General features: G+C 39.6%; 1 protein-coding gene across 4 annotated transcripts; it reads right to left on the bottom strand.

Annotated features, from left to right (window-relative positions):
- Positions 1-1,348: 1,348 nt before the first annotated feature.
- On the bottom strand, positions 1,349-21,493 carry cep85l (centrosomal protein 85L). 4 transcript variants are annotated; one of them, XM_087852239.1, is made up of 12 exons: positions 21,395-21,493; positions 18,724-19,541; positions 16,125-16,204; positions 14,236-14,353; positions 13,978-14,145; positions 13,714-13,866; positions 12,619-12,773; positions 11,197-11,314; positions 11,067-11,117; positions 10,171-10,278; positions 6,572-6,752; positions 1,349-2,641 (listed from the first exon to the last, which is right to left on the bottom strand). In XM_087852239.1, the coding sequence occupies exons 1-12, from the start codon at positions 21,438-21,440 to the stop codon at positions 2,475-2,477; spliced, it is 2,163 nt and encodes a 720-aa protein (XP_087708365.1). In that variant the 5' UTR covers positions 21,441-21,493; the 3' UTR covers positions 1,349-2,474. The 4 variants fall into 4 exon arrangements, with proteins under 4 accessions (XP_087708365.1, XP_087708362.1, XP_087708363.1 ...); XM_087852236.1 differs by lacking the exon at positions 10,171-10,278; XM_087852237.1 differs by lacking the exon at positions 10,171-10,278 and having other exon boundaries at positions 6,572-6,749.
- Between the last annotated feature and the right edge of the window lie 1,135 nt (positions 21,494-22,628).

Genomic DNA, 22,628 nt, shown 5'->3' with positions numbered 1-22,628 from the left:
ACAATGATAAGAATAAATCATAATATCAGCCTCAGGATATGCACGATGAGGGTGACACACTGGAGACACTGATCTCTGAATGGCCGACTGACGTTTGATTTAATAAAAACAAGTTGTATTAAATAAATGGTGAAGTAGAAGAAAGTATTCCTCTGAATTAGTTCAAATGCATGTTCATGTGTCCTGAATGTGTAAACACGATGGAATTTTCTATGTTAAGAATGACAAAGAAAATGTAATGAAGGCATTTCAAAGTTTGAACTTTGTGGTAAATCATGTAAATCAGAAGGATAGAGCGAGAATGGTGTGGGTGAACATCAGGTAATTAGACGTTCCCGGAGTGAGAAGATGTAACGTCCAGTCATCCTGTTGGGATGTGTGTCCTCAGGCTTCCCTCATTATCAATGACATTTGTGACAAAGACACAGGCATACTCTCTCTCTCTCTACCTCACACACACGCACACGTATTTGTGTATAAAGTTTTGTGTTGTGGGTGCTGTGTCTGTTGTCTTCAGTTGTTTTGTGTCCTACAGGTGCAGCAAGTGGTGATACATTGTGCTTTTCTAGTTGTTTCTATCCCCCATATCTACGCACCCCCCTGTGAGATCAACAGTTCAGACGACAGGATCTAAGACGTTTGTAGTGGAAAATACAGTCGAGATTTTGTAGTTTTTAGCTTTTCATCTGCTTTTTTTTGCAGTGTTGGATGGTTCATTCAGAAGGATATTGATTTAGATCATACTTCCAGCTGGTTTTCACACAGGGACAAGTACATCTTCTGACCCAGTTGTGATGCGGTTACTTTGTTTGGGATTATTACTCTTTGCTCCTGCTGCCTTAATAAACATTTTCACTTTTTATTCTTTCTAATGCAAACAGCTCGTACATGTTATTCTAGCCTTTTAAAGTAAGCCTTGGGGCCCAGGCTCCAGGCCTCTAAAAACATCCCAGATAACAAGTGCTGCAGGTGTAACAGGTGTGACTGATACAATTTCACCTGCAAGGCTTCTCAGGTTTTTTGTATCAGGGCAGGCAAGGCCCTGAACACCAAAGCAGTCAGTCTGGGCGAGTCCACTTACCCGCATTGGCTCCGTTGGCACAAGGTGAAACTCACAGATCAGAGATTAGGACTGAAACAGGTTTCCTGTACACAGAAGAAAGCTAATGCTAGGAAACAAACACGTTTGTAAGTACTTTGTGAAGCCATGGTGATAGATTAATATTTTCATTAAAAAACAAACAAAGAGACACTAAGTGACTTTTCTATTTTCACATGGGCGTCACTGTCTGCTGTGAAAATGGAGATTCATAAAGACCGCACATCGAAAATATCAACAGACAGTTTAATCACACACACACACACACACACACAACAAGCTTTCACATTTGCGTCTTTCCTGCCATAATCTGCCTTATTCACAAGTGCAGTATATATTTCAACAAGATCACTCAGAGAGAACGTACTAAATCTGTTTCATGATGTTTTTATTACATTATAATGATGTAGACCTATTATGGAATCGTGATGTTGTAGGCCATCACACTGAAAAAAAAACCAAGAGGTGTGTTGTACAGTTCGCTCCTCATATATACCATATACTGCTCAGTACGGTCTCATTTGTTTCTTCAAGGTCAACTTTGACTATAAATGAAGATCAAGGTCAAATGCTTAGCCAGCTTAGGTACTCATGTCCCCAAAGGCCTCGTGTGTTGTTGTGAAGTTTGAAAACAATCTTTAAAAATTGTGAGTGACATAAAGTTTTACTGATTTGGACATTTGATGTCACCTTTTTGTTCTTGCTTTCAATCAGCTCGAGCTGTTGGTGTCTATCATCAGATGCTAGACTGCTAACAAACAGACAAACAAATGGAACCGATCACCTACTCAGTGCTTTCAGGGGGACAATAATATTCTTTTCATAATTTAAGTGCAATACAAGAATTACTGTTTTATACTTGAAATATTGTCCCCTTACTTTATCTCAGTGTGCAGCTTGCTTTATATTTGTACATACTCTCTTTAACACGTGTTTATAATAACTCAATTACATTCAGTTCCTTCGTACGATCTCTCTTTATTAACCTGACATCAGAGAGCCCCTGCCATGTATTAAAATACGAGCTACATCAAGCAGCAGCAACACGATTAGCTGACTGCTGGAGAAACTATACAGATGCGCCTTTGGGATTCCAGTGTCTTTCCAAGCAGCTGTTTTTCCAAATTGGCAGATCCTCAAAACTGATTTTTTAAAAGCTTATTAAACAGTTCAGGAAAACATTAACAAACATTGTCCTTATTCATTCACACGCTCCACCTGGATACTTTTTGACAGGAAGTTTGGGGTTGTCCCATATATATGTGAACGTGCTGTCCACTCAGCTCCAAAGGGAGATGTCAGTTACTTGTACACAGCGATCATACAAGTATCATTTTGCATTCTTTCTCTGCGAAGTACAGAATGTGAAAGGAAGTCACTGAGAAATGCAGTCACCCATAAACTGATTGTAGCAGTCTGAGATGCTTTTCCTCAGCGCATCGATGTCTTTCCTCAGCTGGCCAACTTCCAGTAGCTTTAACCTTAACTTGTCTTCCACTGCCACCACTTTGCAGTCACTCTCCTCTGCTGAAAAGCTCAGTGCTGAACAGAGAAAACAAAGGAGAAAATGTTATGAAAAAGTCAAGGACAATATTTAGTGAGCCAGATTATGACTGCATGAAGAAATGTGAAGCAGTGCCTTGAAATGAAAATGATTAAGGCAGACAGCACCATACACATGTCTCTCATGCAGTGCAACTGTGCTCTATTGCATTGAGACTGTCGCTACACTCGGGGTATAAATCCATGATTAGGGCATCAGGGCACATGGAAACTTCTTTAAGACACTTATGCTTGACTGGTCACGCCCCACAGCTGTGCAGAGTGTTGGGAGTCTGCATCAGTATTACGACTGAGTTGGGTTACAGTATTTAGTCCACCTGCCTGTTTAATGGGAAGCATATGTTGACTTTCTGGCTGTGACCCCTTGCCTGCGTATTGCTCATGGTTTTACGTGCTGGGTGGGACCTTGCTGTGTCAAGGCCCTTTTAAATAGGACTCCGCCCAGGCTGTGCTGACCGCTAGCTAGAGTGAATGGCCCAAACTTTGTGATGCACTGGCTGCCTGGCGAGTGAGTTTAGAACAATGTGTTGCTCACAAAGTCACAGGTTAAACACTCAGTGCTTTGTAAAACAAAAAAAATTAAACTCAGCTGTAAGTTGGGTGTGATGCTTGCTCGCGGTTCATGAGGTCACATGCTTGATGCAACCTTCCTATGGCGCCTAATGGAAGAGGATGGTGAGTGAGTCTCTCTCCAGCCAATGCAGACAGCCTTGCGTGTTGCTCACAGAGCCATGAGTTACACGATTGGTGCTTTCTTCATGTGAGTTGGCTGTGACTCCTACTAACATATTACCAGTGCGAGTTATTGTGCTTGGTAGGTCCCTGCTGCATGCAGACAAATAAGAATCATATGATTGTTGGGTTTTCCTCTGTATGTATTATTGTAGGGTCTACCTTACAATATAAAGCACCTTGAGGCGACTGTTGTTGTGATTTGGTGCTTTATAAATAAAATTGATATTGAAATGAATTCAACTGTAAGCTACCTGTGGTCCTTACTGGTGTGTTGCTCTGAAGTTTGCCACAGTGAGATCCCATCCAGTGGCATCAACAGACAGCTGATGGCAATGCTTTACTTACGCATTGCTCACAAGTCATGAGTTTACATGCTGGATCTGCTATGATGCAGACTGGGTTGCCTGGCAAGTGAGTTTCTCTCCAGCCTGCAAAGACAGCCGAACATGCTACACGCTTGGCACTCTCTTATGGGGGAAATAATGGTGGCTGTCATTCTCTATAGGATGCAAGCTCACGGACTCGGTGAAACATTGCTATGGCAATGACTAAGGAAAAGGGCTGATAAAACTAATCCATGGTGTTTTCCATGCAGGGGATTTGTGTTGCCACCTGCCCTAGCGGGCGTTGCACAGTATGGATGGCTTGCTGACTAAAAACTGCACATGGGCAATGGGTAGCCTGACCTGTCTGGTTAATTGTGTTCCTTTGTTACCTTCTCAAAAAAGGTGAGATCAGGTGCTTGGAGGTTCTGGAGGCCTCCTCAGTTGTAAAGAGTTACCACGTACATATGGAATATGTAATGGAGTGGAGTCTCAATGCGATAGAGAACAAGTGAAAAATACTAATTTAACCATAAAATATTAAATTAAAAGATAAATTTAAATCCCATAATACTTAAAAATGAAAAGTTATTATCAAAATGTACATCCTACAATAATAATACAGCTAAATGATAAAAAATTAGGTGTGGCTCAAGACAGTAGTGTACATTTACACTATAGTCTCTGTTTTAAGAGTACACTGTACAGCTGTGCTTGTGTTATCTTCACATGTGGATTTTTTTTTATATGTTTAAACATGTTTATTGTTACATTTCTTCTCTATTGGGGGAAAGGAAAGTTAGAAATGACTATCCACTTTTATGCATAATCATTTCTATCTTTCCTATTAGTCATGTTAACAAATACATTTGTTAGCTGGAATATCTGTGGATTTGGAAATCAGGCACAAAATATTAAACATATGGACATCATATGTGAATTTAGGTCTACTGCAAGAAAACCACTTATGCAAACAGAAGGTGAAGAAGTTTGATTTCATGATGAGTCAAACACAGCTCTGAGTGGTTTCCACAGACTTATAATCTTTTTGTGGGGTAGGTCAGATGTATACGGATCCATTGTTATGTGAGGAACACAATCTTTCGTAAATAACCTAAAAAGTTCAGAAGGATGATGTTGTAGTCTGGGGCTAGCATCTGTTTATATACGTAAATCTTAAAAATCTGTGTGTGGGGAACACTAAGAAAAAAAAGTTGGGTCACAGCTAGTTTTGTTCATCCAAGTTATAAATAATTATTTTGTGTTTGATAGAAAAAAAAGATATTTCAGTGCCCTGAAATATGTTGTTGAAGTTCAAAGATTCTGATAACACAGATCTCCAGAAAAAAGAAAAACAGAAAGAAAATCAGCTGCGTAGTACAGAAGAGGATTAAGGCCACTGGAAAAAAAAGTGAGCACGTCTTTTTTTTTCTTCTTTTCCAGAATTCTGAGAATCATGAGAAAAAATAATTCTGACTTTTTTCTAAGAATTCTGGAAAAGAAGAAAAAAAAAAGACATACTCACTTTCTTCTTAATCCTCTTCCGTACTTCCGTAGAATGGGATACTTTTGGTAAATTTTATGTTTTTAGGGTGTTGAATCCAAAAATGATCTCCATCTCCTCATGTTTTGCAAAAAACTGTGATGGAGTTTTCTTTTGCAAAACATGAGGAGTTTATATTAAAAAAGCACAGCAACGATGAAAAAAAAATATTTATTACAATTAACTATGCATAATTTTTCATATAACAGAACAAAGAAAAAAAATTCCTTCGTGATATATATTTAACACTACATGTTTACTCTTCTTCTCTTTGATGCTTCTCTGAACACAAATATTCCTTCATGATATATATTTAACACTACATTACTCTTCTTCTCTTTGATGCTTCTCTGAACACGCTTTCACTCTTAGAAATGTTAAATTCATGTAAGAAATCATTATTGGATATGTTTTTTTTTTAACTGAAATATAGGATACCAGATTTCAGTTTAAAAAGGGAAATTGTATGCTTAATTAAACCTGACGTGATGGAATTTTAAAAACATTTTTCCTGGTTTCAGTGAGTAAAAATCTACAAGAAACAGTCAAAAAACCCTATGCAGATTTTTGGTTGCAAACCTGTGTAATTAATCAGATAATTATAAAATAGTTTTTGCAGCTGTTTATTACCATTTATTTATTTTAAGTTAGTAAACATTAAAGTGATACACTTTAACAACCTCACTTTACCTCAGCTGTCAATACGTTAAGTAAGAACCATCCACATGTATTTTACTCTGGAAGAGGCTGTAAAATTTTGAGTCTGATTCAGATCCATGAGTCAGTGAAACTCACTTCTGTCAGATGACACCAACAGTATCGCCTCAGTATCGCTAAGCGCTGTTTTTGTAGTTGTTACCTCTTCCTTGCCGGCATTACCAAAGCTTTCTTTGAATTTGAGCTGACATTATTGAACTCTGACAGTTATCGAATAAACTCTTGTGATTTTTAGGACATTAGTGGGTATAACGTTAGCTTATAATCAGCTGCTATTGTTGTTGTTGGCTCCAGACAGCTGACAACTGAAATCTTGGAATGGGATTTAAAATTAAATCAACAGCTCCAAAAAGGATTTTGAGAGCCCTATTCCTGGAATTTGACATGCACACAAAGAAAACCGCTAATTGATTACTAGGTGACTAAAATAAAAATATATATATATATTTTTTTTTTTACAAATGCTACAAATCTTATTTGTATCAAAAAAATCATAAATATCTATATTTGTGTTCACCCTCTAACTACAGGAGGTTACAAGTGATACATAAAGAATAAGTATAAATAAGTATAAAATGTATGCCTACATACATGTCATTCCTAGAAGCAAAGACAGGTTGGGCTCTTTCCCCTGCGCTCTCTGAGCCAAGATGCTGCAGAGACCCTGGAGGTCCAGTAGACAAAGGGACATCTCTTTCAGCAGCTGGTCCACTTCTGGAATTTCCACATGGGCTAAAGAAGACACCAGCAACCCTTCGTCCTTCACCTGCTGCTTGTCAGTGAAAAAAAAGAAAAGAGAAAATATTTTTTAAATATCTTGGAACAACATGTTCCCATGTATCAAAAAACCCACCTCTCAGGGATCACTGCAACTTTTTCTATAATCAGTCTAGCATGAGTGCTATTTTTTTTCCTATTTAACATACACTGACAGCTATGGATGGGAATTAATGCCAATTTAGCGATTCTGATTTCAATAGCGATTCTCATTGGGTTCTCACTGGCTCACTTTGAAAGTAACCACAATCTTTAAGCAGCATATCAAAGAAATTACATTCATGCAAACTAACTGCATGCTGTGGGATCTAACTAACGACTAACGGATAGACTCTCTTTTCCAGCACCCTGGCATAGATTTTGCTAGGGAGGCTGAAGAGTGGGATCCCCCTATAGTTGGAACAGACCCTCTGGTCCCCCTTCTTGATGATGGGAACCACCACCTGGTCTGCCAATCCAGAGGTACCGCCCCTGACAGCCCTACAACACCCAAGGGGCCCTGCTACCAAGGAATGGTAAATGGACTAGTTCTTATATAGCGCTTTTCTACTCTGAGCACTCAAAGTGTTTTACACAACTTGCCTCATTCGCCCATTCACACCCATTCGTACAAGCTATTTTTTCTATGCTCCAAGAGCTTTCTATCTAACATTCACTCGTACTCATACTCCGATGGATGCACTGGAGAGCAACTTGGGGTTAAGTATCTTGCCCAAGGATATTTGACATGCAGATGAGAGTAGAAGGGGATTTAACCACAAACCTTCCGATTAGAAAGTGACCTGCTCAACCACCTGAGCTACAGCAACAAGGAGTTGTTTAACTTCAGTGACCTTACACCGGTGATGGATGAGTCATCCCCCTCGTCCCCAGACTCTGCTTCCTCTACAGAAGATGTCCTAGTGGGATTAAGGAGGTCTTTGAAGAAGAAAGTCTTCCTCCACGTCCTCTCCGAACTCCTCCCACAACTGAATTTTTGCTTCAATTAATGCCCGAGCTGTCTTCCACTTGACCTGTCTGTACCTATAGGCTGCCTCTGAAGTCCCACAGGCTAACCAAGCCACCACGACAGGCACCAACCACCTTGCGGCCGCAGCTCAGTGCAGCAGCTTCAGCAATGGAGGTGCTGAACAGGGTCCATTCGAACTCAATGTCTGCAGTCTCCTGTTGACAATCCCACAGGTGGGATCCAGAACATACTTCTGCAGATCTGATGATACAATTACAAAACTGATCTTATAAACTGCGGCCTAGAGTGTCCTGGTGCCATGTGCACTTATGGACACCCTTATGTTTGAACAAGGTTTTTGTTACTGTGGTTTGCACAGAAGTCCAATAACAAAACACTGCTTGATTTCAGATCTGGCAGGCCGCTTCTTCCAGCCACGGCCGTCCAGGTCTCACTGTCACTGCCCACATGAGTGTTGAAGTCTCCGAGTAATGAGAGAGTCCCCAGGTGCAGCACCCTCAAGCACCCCACCTAGGGACTCAAAGGCAGCCAGGTACTCTGAACTGTCGTTCGGCACATAGGCGGAGACGAATATCCCCTCCGTGAATGTTTAACAGAATTTGAAGAATTTAACTAAAAAAGCTCAACAGAGTTAAATCTATGACAGTTGTTGGATTTGTATTGTTGATTGTCATTTATGCTTAGAAATATCTACTTATATATGCTTAGAGTTTTATAATTAGTTGTAGATTGGTAGAGGTTTGATCCTTAATAGTCTGCAAACTTTGTGTGCATTCCAGAGCACTCTGGGAGCATGGGAGAGGTCGTACCCTGTCTTATTGTTTTATGGTAGGATAAATGTAGCTATATCTGTTTTAGTCTAAGTGCCTTTTGTTTAGATGAACTGCTGGACTTCCAGACCAGCAGGGTTAGGGAAGTCTTTATGGGGTCACACTCTGACCACACACACACACATACTTACACATCGCATAGGCAAGGTACTCTTTGTTTGTATGTAGGCGTCATATGTTAATGAACCTATGTATATTCATGTAACCTCAATAAAAGAGCAGTGTTACGGGGGAGCAGATGAGAGCAACTGGGGTCAAGCGAAGGAACGGCGTTTGTCCAGTTCTCTCCCGTGCACGAGAAACATGAAGAACTTTACCTACTTGTGTCTTGCTTTGCTGTGTAATTGAATTGTCCTTAATGTTCCAGCAAATAGGTTTATGCTACAAACCTATCAACAGTTTTCTTTAGTAGGTTTCCATGGTTCAAATAAGCCTTAACACATGTAGCGCTTCTTGTCCACTTTAAGTAGTAATTGTATTACAATGCATTTTAGGCCATGTTATGGAGTAATGCAAAAGTAATAAAACAAATTCAATTCAATTCAAAATTCTGCTCCTCACATACAAGGTCTTAAATAATCAGGCCCCATCTTATCTTAATGACCTTGTAGTACCATATTACCCTATTAGAGCACTTCGCTCTCGCTCTGCAGGCCTACTTGTTGTTCCTAGAGTATTTAAAAGTAGAATGGGAGGCAGAGCCTTCAGTTTTCAGGCCCCTCTTCTGTGGAACCAGCTTCCAGTTTGGATTCGGGAGACAGACACTATCTCTACTTTCAAGATTAGGCTTAAAACTTTCCTTTTTACTAAAGCATATAGTTAGGGCTGGACCAGGTGACCCTGAATCCTCCCTTAGTTGTGCTGCAATAGACCTAGGCTTCCGGGGATTCCCATAATGCATTGAGTTTTTCCTTTCCAATCACCTTTCTCACTCACTATGTATTAATAGACCTCTCTGCATTGAATCATACTTGTTATTAATCTCTGTCTCTCTTCCACAGCATGTCTTTTATCCTGTCTTCCTTCTCTCACTCCAACCGGTCGCAGCAGATGGCCGCCCCTCCCTGAGCCTGGTTCTGCCGGAGGTTTCTTCCTGTTAAAAGGGAGTTTTTCCTTCCCACTGTCGCCAAAGTGCTTGCTCATAGGGGGTCATATGATTGTTGGGTTTTTCTCTGTATCTATGAAGCGCCTTGAGGCGACTTTTGTTGTGATTTGGCGCTATATAAATAAAATTGAATTGAATTGAATAGTGTTTTTACAGGGAGTAATTAAGTAACACACTGCCACACTTTTTAAAACAGTAATGAGAAATGTATAATAATGGATTATTATTTTGAGTAACAACACCACCGCTGTTCATATATCATTGATAGTTGGAAAGAACTTACTCTCAAAAATAAAGCTGTTGATAGAGAATCAAGTTTAATAAGTAAATGATCTGAAGACTAAAATTAAAGTAATTTCAGTAAATGATATGCTTAATTTTCCTCTCATGTGATGATCTGAGTTGTGGCTAAAGGTTTAGGGCAGAGGAAATTCAGCACCTATCAATGACTAATGAAAAATCAATTAGACAGGCAGAAGAATTAAGCTAATACTTCCACCACAGATACCTGAAGGAAGGCTGTACTGGGTATATTCAGGCTTTTTCCCTTTTCTGGAAGGTAAGAATATTGCTGACGAGAAAGGCCTCTTTTCTTCTGCAGTGTTGTGCTGGTAGACTAACAAAACAAAGAATGTGACAGATGAGCTTATGTTTTCTACAGAAAAATAATGTACAGTCATTGATTGTCTTCTTCTTTCAATGTCACAGTGGATGAGCTCCATCTCACTAGATCCAAGAGCCTATGAGGTCTTCTCCTGTCTGATGCCTTCATTCACAACTGTCCAGTATATCCACTATCCATCCACTGTACATGTCCAAATGATTTCAACTTTGCCTCTCTAACCATTTATCACATCCCTCGATTATTAAGTGAATTTCAGGTTGAGAGGTACCATAGCTGATTTTGGCAATAAATCAAAAAGTAAAGACTAGGATCTCAAATTTTATGACTGATGACTGAGCAGGAAAACAACTTTCTGTTATGTAATCTCACTTATACTGAAGCTTGGAACTGTTCTCAAATAATAACAGCAGGAAGTTAGCCTGGTATTATTATTATTGTTTTCTTTAATGAAAAATAAAAATATTTTCTCAATACAGTTTTCTAAGTTTACAGATAATGCTTTGGTAGGGTGAGGTCGAGGTCAGTGTCTGTTTTGCAGGATGACCACAACACTGCATCAGCCTTTCACGGCTGAGGATTTAAAAAAAAAAAAAACAACACACAAATTGTCTTCATTACAAGTTTCTTCAGGTGACATTTTTCAAACAATGAAGTAGCTCTTTTGCTGAGTGATTTTAATTCATTCTCATGTGTTGCTGATCATCTGTGGTCCTCCTGATTATCAGATGTAAAGAAATACAGCATATACAATAATTGTACAGTGAGGGTGTAGAACCTACCATGAGTTGTGAGGTCAGTCTCTCAATCTGTTCTCGTTGATGCTTAAACAGCTGGAGGTGATCAGACACAACACGTGAATGGCTTCTTCATGGGTTTTGTGTATGTGCATACATGTGTTTAGAATGCTACCTTGCTGCTGTGATCTTGCTGCTTAATAAGCTGATGGTTTTCCACCTCAAGCCGCTTCAAGTCTTGCATAGGTAGCCTCACCCCGTCATCCAAACACTGCTGCACCTTTTGCTGTAGACTGTACCAGAATAAGACATGAACAAAACAGAGACATGAATGAAATGAAAAGAATATCATAAATAGATCATTTAGTATCACTTGTGTCATCTTTACAGTGAATGAAGATGTGTGTTTACAGTTAATGCACGTGAACTGTGTAGTTAACGACAGGAAATACTTCAGATCTGTCAGTGCGCATGTACCATATGTGATCATAATTTTCTGGAACTGTACCCATAAAAATTACAAATACAGGTGGCTCCAAGTGGTACCGCCCTGACCTTCTAGCAGATTCACCTATGGTATAAATTTGAAAGCCCCAGGCAGTTTTCTGAAAATTTGCCATCTGACCTTTACTTTCAGTTCAAGCTCACTGGGATTTAAACTCTTCTGAAATTTTTACTAGATGCATCACTAGAGGCTGAATGTAAAATTCCTATGTGAGTTCCTTCGTGAGATATGGCATTCACAAGATTTTCAGAAAACTTGACTTCTGACCTTGATAGGGTGACAGCGATACTCTAACAGCGCTTTACGACTAAGGGGTAAAAATGTGTACCCAATTTCGATTTGACTCTGTCTTCTACAACATTGTCTTTTGAGCAAATGAATACTTCTAGAATGCTCCTTAGACTATCCACTGTGACTGCTTGCATATATGCTGCAACCTTATTACAAATATTAGTGTAAAACAACAAATATCAACTTCTGTGTCAAAGTACAGATAAGGACAGACCATTAACCCCCCCCATGAAAACATATTTTTTAAACTATTAAAAAGAACAGGGAATCCAACTTTGGATTCTTTTCTTTTGATCCAAAGTTTTATTTTCAATGCCCCAAAATTCAACAAATCTTTTCTTCAAGTCTAAACCAAAGTGTAAGCTCAAACCCTTCTGATCTAATAATGCTCTCTAAAGAAAACTCGTACGTTTAGTAATGCTATTTTGGACATGCCTTGCTCTGTTGAAGAAGCGCTTTAAAGAGGCAAGGAAAATTGAATTTAATAATTGTTTAACTCATTTCAACTGTTGATGACGTTGGCTAAGATATGAGTCTTTCCTAAATTAAAGACGAATTATTTTTGCACTATGGTGATGAATCAGGAGATATCTATCATCCTTTAGACATTTACAAGTACAGCTAATAATAAGACGACATCCAGAGAGCTGTCTAAAAATATCAGCAGTGAGAAAATGACCTTGAAGAACCAATTTTAAATCAGGCACTGTATATTTTCTGATTTTAGTACAGTCCTCACAAATCTGTGAGAAACGACATACCTTATTTGCACACAAACGTATCATATACACATAAATATACCTATGTACAGATGCAATCAATTCTTTCTCTCTCTTTGCCTGCATCTTCATCTCGATGTCTTTGTCCTTCATCAAAGTACATCCTTCCTCTAGGCTCTTTTTTAGGTGAGACACTATTTTCTCCAGTTTCTTGCATTTCTGCTGTGCCTCCTCCTGCTGAAAATAGAAATATGCACAGTGAGATAGTAGAGCAGTATGAACAAAACCTAATCCTCTCTCTGACTGACTAAATGGGGTCTCACAATTTTAAATCCTGGACCTTAATCTGTTTATACTCTATATAAATAACATACAAATATCTAATCTCTTGTTAAAATATAATTTATTTCTTGATGACATCACCTTATATTGTTTTGGGAAAAGTCTGGAATGGCTTCTAAATATAGTGGAATTGGAATTCCAAGAAATTGTTTAATTTAAATGATAGCAAACAAAGTATCTAATATCAACAGGCAAATAAAAAATAAAGTCAATGATAAACAAGGTTGAAATGGAAAGACTGTATGAAAATACATTTTTGGAAATTGACCTTCACTTATATTCAAACTCATCCAAGAGTTTTAGTAGATACACCTGGGTTTTAATTTGAAAATCCTAGGTGACATTTTTCTCGAGTTATCGTGTTCAAAAGGTCCACTGCTGGTGGACCATCTTTAGGAGTAGTCTGGGTTACACAAGCAATGTGTACACAATTTTACACATTGCTTGTTCCTTTAAAAGTGATGCAGCACATTAATTGATTACTGCCCAGAGAAGGTAATGTTGAATAAAAACAGAGCTTAAATGTAGGCTTAGCCTACCTCAACAAATTTTACCTTGTTTTAGGAACATATTTAGACTGTACCCAGTCTAGGGGTCGAGAGCAGAAGGAAAGAGGAGTATATGGTGAAAACAAACAGGATAAAACAAACTCAGGGATTATATTGTAAAACTGTCCTGCAGAAACCTATTTGCACTACGCTCAGAGAACAGAGGAGTCCCTGTCCCATATGAAACGCCACTTGCTTAGTTTCCAAGTCTCTAGGATGAAAAATGTCTCTGACTGATCAACCTGACTCACCTCAGTGTGTATGTATGCTCATATATATGTGTTTACCCTGTTGGCCTGGACCTGTACTTCATCTAATGTTGGCAGGTCAGAAAGGTATTTCTCCAGTGTCTCTATGCGTTGCTGGTTTTCTTGGTTTTGGTTGTTCTCTCGCTGAAACTTCTTTTTTAGACTACTGATGTAGCGATCCCTCGTTTTTATCTGTGGATGAAAAAAATACATATTCAAACATATGTTTACGTTACTATACTTTCAAGAGTAAAGTATACTTTAAAGAGTAAAAAATGTTATATATATTAATTATTACTGTACCCTTTCCTCCAGTTTTCTGATATCCTCTGAATATTTCTGAGTAATTTGCTTGAAGACTTTGTTGAAATGGATTGTGTCAAGTTCAGCCACAGCTAATTTCTTAACAAGTTCTTCATCACAGGACAACTGATCAGGTGGCTGCTTGCATGAAGTTCTCATTGTTGAGTCCTTAAAGATGACCAGAACTTGTGCTATAACTTTAATTATAAAAATGTTTTATGTGGTTATTAAATTTGGATATGAATGTTCATTTATTACCTGGATGTTTCGGGTGTGAGAGTCATCAAACAACCTTCTCTGGCTCTTTAAGACCTGATGTATTTTCTGTTCGTTATCTCTGATCCGCGCATGTAGTAGCAAGATCTGTAGCTTTTGTCTGAAAGACAGAATTCGTTCCTACTTACAAAGATTCCCATCTGTAATGTTTTTTTCATATGCATTAAATAAATGAATAAAATAAAGTTTATTTGAGAACTGACAGGGTGAACAATTTGGATCTGCAAAAGATAACCAAACATGCCAGATGAAGAGTGAAAGTAGTGACAAAGAGAAGCACCAATGTTTGGAACACTTCAGTGTACCATAGTATTGTTGTGTGTTTTTAGGGTTTTTCGGAAACCTTTTTATACTTCAAAGTAACAAGACTTTTCCAATAAAAAATAAAAAACAACATCAAAGTTGTACATGTAAAAGGTTAGAATTTTGCTTTTGTAACCTCCAGGATGCACTGGTGTGGTTTGTAGTCAAATCTAAAACAGCAGGCACAGGAATCACAATATCAACATCTAAGGCCATGATTCTCTGCCAAAAAGCGGTAGTTGTAGCTGGTGTTTTTATTTGTTGGGGTTTTTTTCTTCTCCTATCAAATACGCAACTCTTTATTTGGTACCATCATCTTCATTTTTTACTTAAAACTCTGTAAACTAACACAAGTTTTATATTTCCAATGCTAATGGAGTGAAAGCAGGAAAACAAAACAAAACAAGTCAAATCAACAAGTGTAAGCCTGGGTGAATAACAATATACACAGTTGCAACTGATCGCAGCTTGTTCCACAATAACTTTCACATATTTAGTTTGAGATAAGTATAGGTTTTGGTCCTTCTCTAGTCTTGGTGGACTGTTCTTATATGTTTCAAAGAGTACACAGAGTACAGGCTGTGGGTCTTTTCTTGGCAGTTTTAAGGGCTCAGGTATGGACAGGTTGCTGCACTTAACCTAGCTGCAACTCTGATTTTTGGCTAACTTCCCTTTTCAGTGCCTTGAGTTTGGCCTCTAGTGTCCTTCTACATGGAGGCTAGTGCTCCTTGAGGCTGTTCACCTTACAGCCAAGCATCACTGCTGCCGTGGTGTAGATCAGATGATTAGATTCAGTGATGGCTGCACTAGGGATTGTCAGTAATGCTGCATTCACATCTTCGAGTACACCTTCAGAGGGTACAATTGCTTCTTCCGAATGTTGGAACACTGAGCGAAACGACGAAACTGATAACGAAACACTGAGTTGTTTCGTTGTCAGTCTGGATGTTGGGTATCAACAATCCCATAGGTTCCACATCCTCTTCATGTAACCTCCTCCGACGGGGTTATTTGCATAGTATAATTCCAACAGCTCCCTGTTTTCATCCCTTGTTGACTTATGCCTCTGTCAGTGCGCCCCAGGGTGGCTGTGGCTACAATGTAGCTTGCCATCACTAGTGTGTGAATGGGTGGATGACTGGATGTGTGAAGCGCTTTGGGGTCCTTAGGGACGAGTAAAGCGCTATACAAATACAGGCCATTTACAATTTATGCCTTTTTGTTCTAGTAGCCCACTTCTCATCAGTGTGTCCTGGTTCCTCAACACCTCATGCCAACCTTGGTTATCTAGACAACGTCGGAGCCGGTATGGCTTCAATTATCTCTTTCTTGCTCATATCCCTATCCAAGGTAGGCATGAGGGGATCTAGTCTGGGGATCCTTACTGGAGACAGACGCCCTGGTCGGGAGTCAGACCCCCAACCTAAAAGTGGGTAGTGTTACCCCTACGCTAAATGTATATATGCATGCATCTGCATGCAAACGTACACACGCGCGCACACACACACACACACACACACACATTCATATAGGGCAACTAAAATATCTGTCTGTTTGGCTTGCAGTACCTATTTATCTGTTGCTCTCTTTGTCTCAGTAGATCCTCTTTTACCTTGACCAGATTGTTGACAGGCAGGGAGGTCCCTCTCTGTGGTAACACACAAACATAGAGAAGACAAAATCTAATTTATGCACACAGCGAAATCATGACATAATGTAAAAGCCTTAGTTGAAGTCAGTTATAATCATGTAGTAGAGAAAGTTTTCACAGGACTGCCCAGTGAAAAACTAAGTACACCTCATGATTCAGCAGCATGTAGTTCTCTCAGGGTCCTGACAGCATTTCAGTTGTGTTAAGGTCCAGACTTGGTCATTGCAACATCTTTATTATTTTTTGTGCATTCTTGTGTAGATTTGCTTTTCAATGTTGGACAGATGGTCTTATATTTACAGTGATGTAAAAAAAAAATACACTTTTCCTGATTTCCTAACTTCTGTATGTTTGTCACACTTAAATGTTTCAGATCATCAAACAAATTTAAATATTAGACAAAGATAAAACAAATAAGCACAAAATGCAGTTTCTAAATGAAGAAGTTTATTATTAATGGGGAAAAAAATCTAAACCTACATGGCCCTGTGTGAAAAAGTGAAATCACCCCTAAACTAACCCTAACTTGTTGGGCCACCCTTAGCAGCAACAACTACAATCAAGACTTTTTCGATAACTAGCAATGAGTCTTTTACAGCGCTGTGGAGGAATTTTTGCCCACTCATCTTTGCAGGAATTCATTCACAATGGAGGGTTATTGAACACGAATCGCCTATTTAAGCTCATGCCACAGCATCTCAGTCAGACTTTGACTTCATTTTGGGGGTTTTTAAGCCATTCAGAAGTGGGCTTGCTGATGTGTTTTCTATCATTGTCCTGCTACAGAACCCAAATACGCTTCAGCTTGAGGTCACAAACAGATGGCCGGACATTCTGCTTCGGGATGTTTTGGCAGACTGGAGAATTTGTGGTTCCATTTACCACAGCAAGTGTTCCAGGTCCTGAGGCAGCAAAACAACCCCAGACCATCACACTACCACCACCATATTTTACTGTTAGACCCAAGATAGCGCCGATGTTTGTAGCTTGCCATCTAGCTGTCTTACCTGTTCTGCTTTTCGTCTTATTGATAATGTTAACTTTGCTCCAGTTTGCTCTGTGTGTGTTTGTTCTAGTTTTTACCTTTTTACTATGTACAGCACTTTGGTCAACCTCTGTTGTTTTTAAATGTGCTTATAAATAAATTGAATGATTGATTGATACTGTTGGTATGATGTTACTTTTCTGAAATACTATGTTACTTTTACGCCAGATGTAATGGGACACAAACCTTCCAAAAAAATAGACAATCAGAAAGGGGACAAACACTTTTTCACACCACTGTAACTCTAGAATACTATAATACAATGATTGCAAGATGTCCAGTGCCTGCAAAAATAATTACTGGTATGAGGTGTTTGTGCTGACTGTGGTTTTTGAGTTCGGTTTTTGTCAAACATGGCGAATTTTATATCCAATCATCTGAATTTAATTTGGTATTATTTTATGCCAGTTCACAACAGTCATTTCAAAACAGTTTTTATTGTACGGTAAAACAAAAACTAGAGAGACTATGTGATTGCCCCAGCAGTCTCACAATGTATTACCAAGGTTACAGTTACAGGGAGTAAATTTCCATTTGGTCATTGGTGACCAATCTAGGTTTTAGGTTAGCAGCAGGGTTTGGGTTGACTTAACAAGCAAACCCATTTTATATAACCAAAAACCTAATAACAAAATGTATGAGATTCATCTGAAATGTAACACATTGTAATTTGTGAACTATTGCTAATTGCATCTAAAACAACACCCAACCTTATCTTTAAATAGAGAGCTCCATGTGATGATGTTAACAGGGAGAAGTTCATTGCCCCCAACCTAAGACCTCTGTCAAAACCAGACTCAGGGAGGGGTAGCCAACTCCATGGCAGCTGGTTGGTGAGATTAAAGAGAAGACATATTTGAAAGCCATAGAAAGACAGTGATCAAACCACAAGTATTATTTGCTGTGTCCTAAATTATCCTTTCTCAATCTATGAGCATATGGACTGTATAGGAATTTCTTTCACTTAGGTATTAATCACGTTATTGTAATGCCTTGGTGCCACTGGATTTTAACATGTCTCACACTCATACTTAAGACAAATGGTAGGGGGTGTAGTAAGGATGTTGGGGGAAACAGGAACTCCAGAGGACCAGTCTTTTGTCTCTTCAGGACTCTGGGAAGTAGCAAGGGAGTGTGAACCTTAAGGTGTGAAACAGCTGTGTACTGCCTTTTGTTCCTGAAGAAGGTATGTAACTGAGAGCCATGCTAGGCTCAGAGAGAGACTGCTGACCGTCTGTCCCGCGGTCATGCAGGGACTTCATCAAGCTTGGTTGTCTGTTCTTTGTGTGCGTTGATTAAAGAATGTTAGCTACCGCTCACCGCTCATCTGCAGGCTTTATTTAAGTGGAAAACTTCCACAACAGTACCTACACAGGATCAAGTCGTGGTCTTTTTATTTCCATACTTTTTCACTTTCCTCGTTTCTATGTTTATTTTCACTTTTATATGATAGCTGTAAAACCCCACTCACCTGTTTAAGCCCTGGATCACATTGATGTCGCTGTTGCCATAGTGACTGCTCATCTCCACCGCAGCCCTCTGTTCCAGTATCACTGTTGTGACCAAGTTCACCTCCACACTTTCCTTTGAGCCTGTGCTCCATGTGCTCAGTCAGCCACATCTGGGTGCGTGCTTCAAGTTGAACTGGGGAGGTTCTATTAGTCTGATGACCCAGTGGAGAGTCCATTTGGTTGTATGAGATGGGTTGATAAATACTGTAGTCCATGTATTGTTTCACTGGTGAAGACAGAGGTGAGAAAAGGGACATATCTGCCTCCAAACCAGTGGATAGCCTGCAATTGTTGTACTGGTAACCTGTGCTGGCACCTGGCGAGTGCTGACGTAAGCTACTGCAGGCTGTGGGAGAAAGTAACGGTAAATATAAGTCGACATCTGAAACTTGAGGTACCCTTCTATGCCTATGCTGTAGAACTCTATCTAGGGATCCTTGTGCATTTGGGTTGTACCGATATCCTGCTGTGCTAGTATTGCACATATCAGTTCCTAATGATAAGTTGGAAAGCGAGGAGCACCTCCGGATAGACTGATGGTCCTTTGTGTCTAGACAACTTTGTGGGTCCAGGTGAGATGTGGCTGGCACATGCTGCTGAGAAGACCAGTACGAGTAATTTGTGCTGTGGCTTGAAGCTGGCATTTTAAAAGTGGTTTTATGTGAGGATGAAACAAATGGCCTTACATGGACAGTAGGAATGCCATTATCATCCTGGCCCAAGTGCTGCTGAAAGAGTGGCTGGGAATACAGATGGGTGGTACTGGAACTGGAGTCATCTAGGGAAAGATATAAAAGGTTAAAGAAAAAATATGGGAAGAATCAAATAACAACTAAATAGAAATCATTGTTAAAACAACACCAACCTATATTTATTGAGAACTGTAAAAAAAAAAAAATCCCTTCAAGAAAGGGTTTTAGCATTTAAAAAAAAAAAAAAAAAAAAGTACTGTATGCATTTACAAAAAGACCGCAGTGACAAGATTGTGTATAATGCATGGGTGGCTGTAGCTCAGGAGGTAGAGCAGATCATCTACTGATCAGAAGGCTAGTGATTCAATCTATGGCTCCCCCAGTCTGCACGCCAAGTATCCTTGGGCAAGATACTAACCCCAAGTTGCTCTCCGATGCATCCATCGGAGTATAAATGTGTGTGAATGTTAGTTAGGAAGCACTGAAAAGCACTGAAGACAGTGAATGTGGTATGTTGTATAGAGCGCTTTGAGTGCTCCGGGAGAGTAGTAGCTATATAAGAATCATTACCATATATGCTCCTTGGGAAATCTATCTTGTAACTTACGACACAACCCAAAACTCCTTTTAACCCTACGCCGTAATCTTCCAGGGTTTGCAGAGACTTAAGAGCGTGTGCTAAAAGAGTAAGACATTTTCCATCTTTGTCAACTTCTTTGAGATGCCAAATGAAGACTGATCTCAGAGCTGACCTGGAAACTTCAGTGCTGAGATGTCCAAAAATATCCAGACACACCACAGCTGTGCACAGAGCACACAGCACAGCACAGCTCCACTGTCCTTTCTCAGATTCATCCATAATCAAGTTATTTGCTATGAACTTGTCATGCGCCAAGATCACCAAATTCCTCTTTCTTTTTTGTAACATGGTGAGATGACAGGACCTATCACACAGCATTAACTTTCCCTTTGTGAGCTGCTGAAAGCTGGGGTGGAAAGTGAATAAGCTTTACTAAAATCGCTGTGATTACATCAGAATATGAATCTGTTGAGTGCACAGTTGAAAGCTGGGCGGGGCTTTGTGTCGGGGTCCTGCAGTTGGCTCTGTGCAGCAGACAGGCTCACAGAGAGAAACACTTCTCTACCAGAGTGAATCTGTAAGAACAGCAGTGGAAGTGTCTCCCACTGACTGTACAAATATAGATATATTTTTTACTTGTTATTTATCTCACGAGTTGCTGTGATTTGGACGACAGAGATATGCTGCTTCAGTTTGCTCTGCCCTGCCTACTGAGTAACCCGACACCGGCTTATTTTCATACTAACATTGATTGGGTGTTTAGCTGGGGGGCGGGATCTCTGCCGAGTGCTGCGTGAGCGTGCGCACAAACAGAGCGAACCAGAGGCGAAACAGTCTCATTTGTGCCTTTTTCAGCTACTGTAGTAAATCCTGTCCATATTCAGTTTGTGGGTAATCTTAATTTTCTTTCACTACTTCTAAAAGTTTGACTCTTGGCCCAGAGTAGAGCCCCGATGTGATGTATATTATATTTATCTGATACCTTAAGAACTCGTTTTTATTGTTTTCACAATATGACTAAATTATTTACAGTAATAACGCTTGTTATTCAGGCTACTTCAAAAATTTACAATGACAATTGTTTAATATAACGGCCATTTAACGATAAACTATAAAGTGTGTTTACATGTATTTTACAACATACGATCAAATATTTGAAGAATATTACTAAATGGACTACGCTGTGGCATCAGATGTCTGTGCTAAATAATAAAAGCCACGGATGACTTCTAGCTCGGTAACAACGGAACCAACCGTGCCGTATACTCGATATGTTAAAGGATTTAACAAGGACACAGCACTGCAGATGAAACGGAAACAGCCCCTTACTTGCTATCATGTATTTCCAAAGCTCCTTACCTGTTTTATTAGATTCCATCTTTAAATTAGAAATGATTGGATCCATCTTCAAAATCACTTCTGCATCGCATTTTTTTAATAAAGGTCTTTTTATATCAGAGCAGGTTAAGCTCACTAAGATGACAAAGGAGAATAAAAGCAAGACGTTCGAGACGCGACAGTCTCCAGCAGCAAAGCTGTCATATATGCATACTTCCAGTAAACGAGGCCGTTTTGGGTTAACCATGAGTGGAAGTGCACCCAGTAATCTCTTCCTCCGACACCCGCATGCGCCTCATGGTAATTCTGAGGCTGGGCTGAAACCGTTCCTGGCACGGAAATTATTCAACAAAAATGTGCAAATAACGTGAGAAGTCTCGTGCTTTCAGTCAGCCTACAAATTGCTAGGGTGACAAACCTCGGTCAAATTTCTTGCGCTTCTACAGTCACCTTTACGGCAGCGCCTGTTCTCTTTAATTCCCGATCGCATTGTATGGCAAGCCATTAGTGCCAAATATCGCCCCTTTTCTAACCCATTTGGTTAAGAAATGGCCTTTTAATTATTTAAAACGCCGAAAAAAACGGCGTTTGTCCCGACAAAAAAAATACCCCGGGTTATTGTCTGTCTTTGAACGCCGCTTTTTACGTCACTCGGCAGAAAACGCCGTTCAAAGACACATAAAAACTGCGTTTTTTACGGTGTTCTGTGTCAGCTGTAATGGCGTTTAGTTGAAATTATGCAGGGCACTCCCCATGGTTCCCTCATCCAATTACTTTCAACTCATTTCACCCAATCAAAGAAGAGGAAGTGCAGACCACACTAATGCATCACCGATTCACCTTGCTGCTAAGTGATTGCCTATTTATGGCGTTATTTTTGTGCCACTATTCTGAGCGCACGTAAAAAAAAATTGCAGGTGCAAGTGTTGCATTTTGAGGAGAAATTTATTTTGAGCGAAGAAAAACTGAATTTGAGTGAACAGAATTCATTGCTGCGTGCAGAAAATGTAAATCAGTGTTTGCTATTATTCACACACACGCACAATAACAGCCCCTCTCGCTCAGTTTTTGCATTTGCACTCGCTCGCAATGTGTTGCTTGCGCTCTCAACATTTCTGCCCGTGCGCGCTCAACTCTTTCTCTACACCGTTATAGTTGTGCCACAAAACCAGCCAATCACAGACTTGGATGCAAAAAAAAATCTGATTGGCTGTTTTGGTCTCCAATCAGCTCGAAATGACGAAATGCAATATCC

This window comes from Neolamprologus brichardi, chromosome 15 (genome assembly GCF_056152115.1).
Source record: "Neolamprologus brichardi isolate AB-2024 chromosome 15, ASM5615211v1, whole genome shotgun sequence".
Taxonomy (NCBI): Eukaryota; Metazoa; Chordata; class Actinopteri; order Cichliformes; family Cichlidae; genus Neolamprologus; species Neolamprologus brichardi.
The sequence above is the reverse complement of the archived record's forward strand: the minus strand, read 5'-3'. Positions and strand labels throughout refer to the sequence as shown.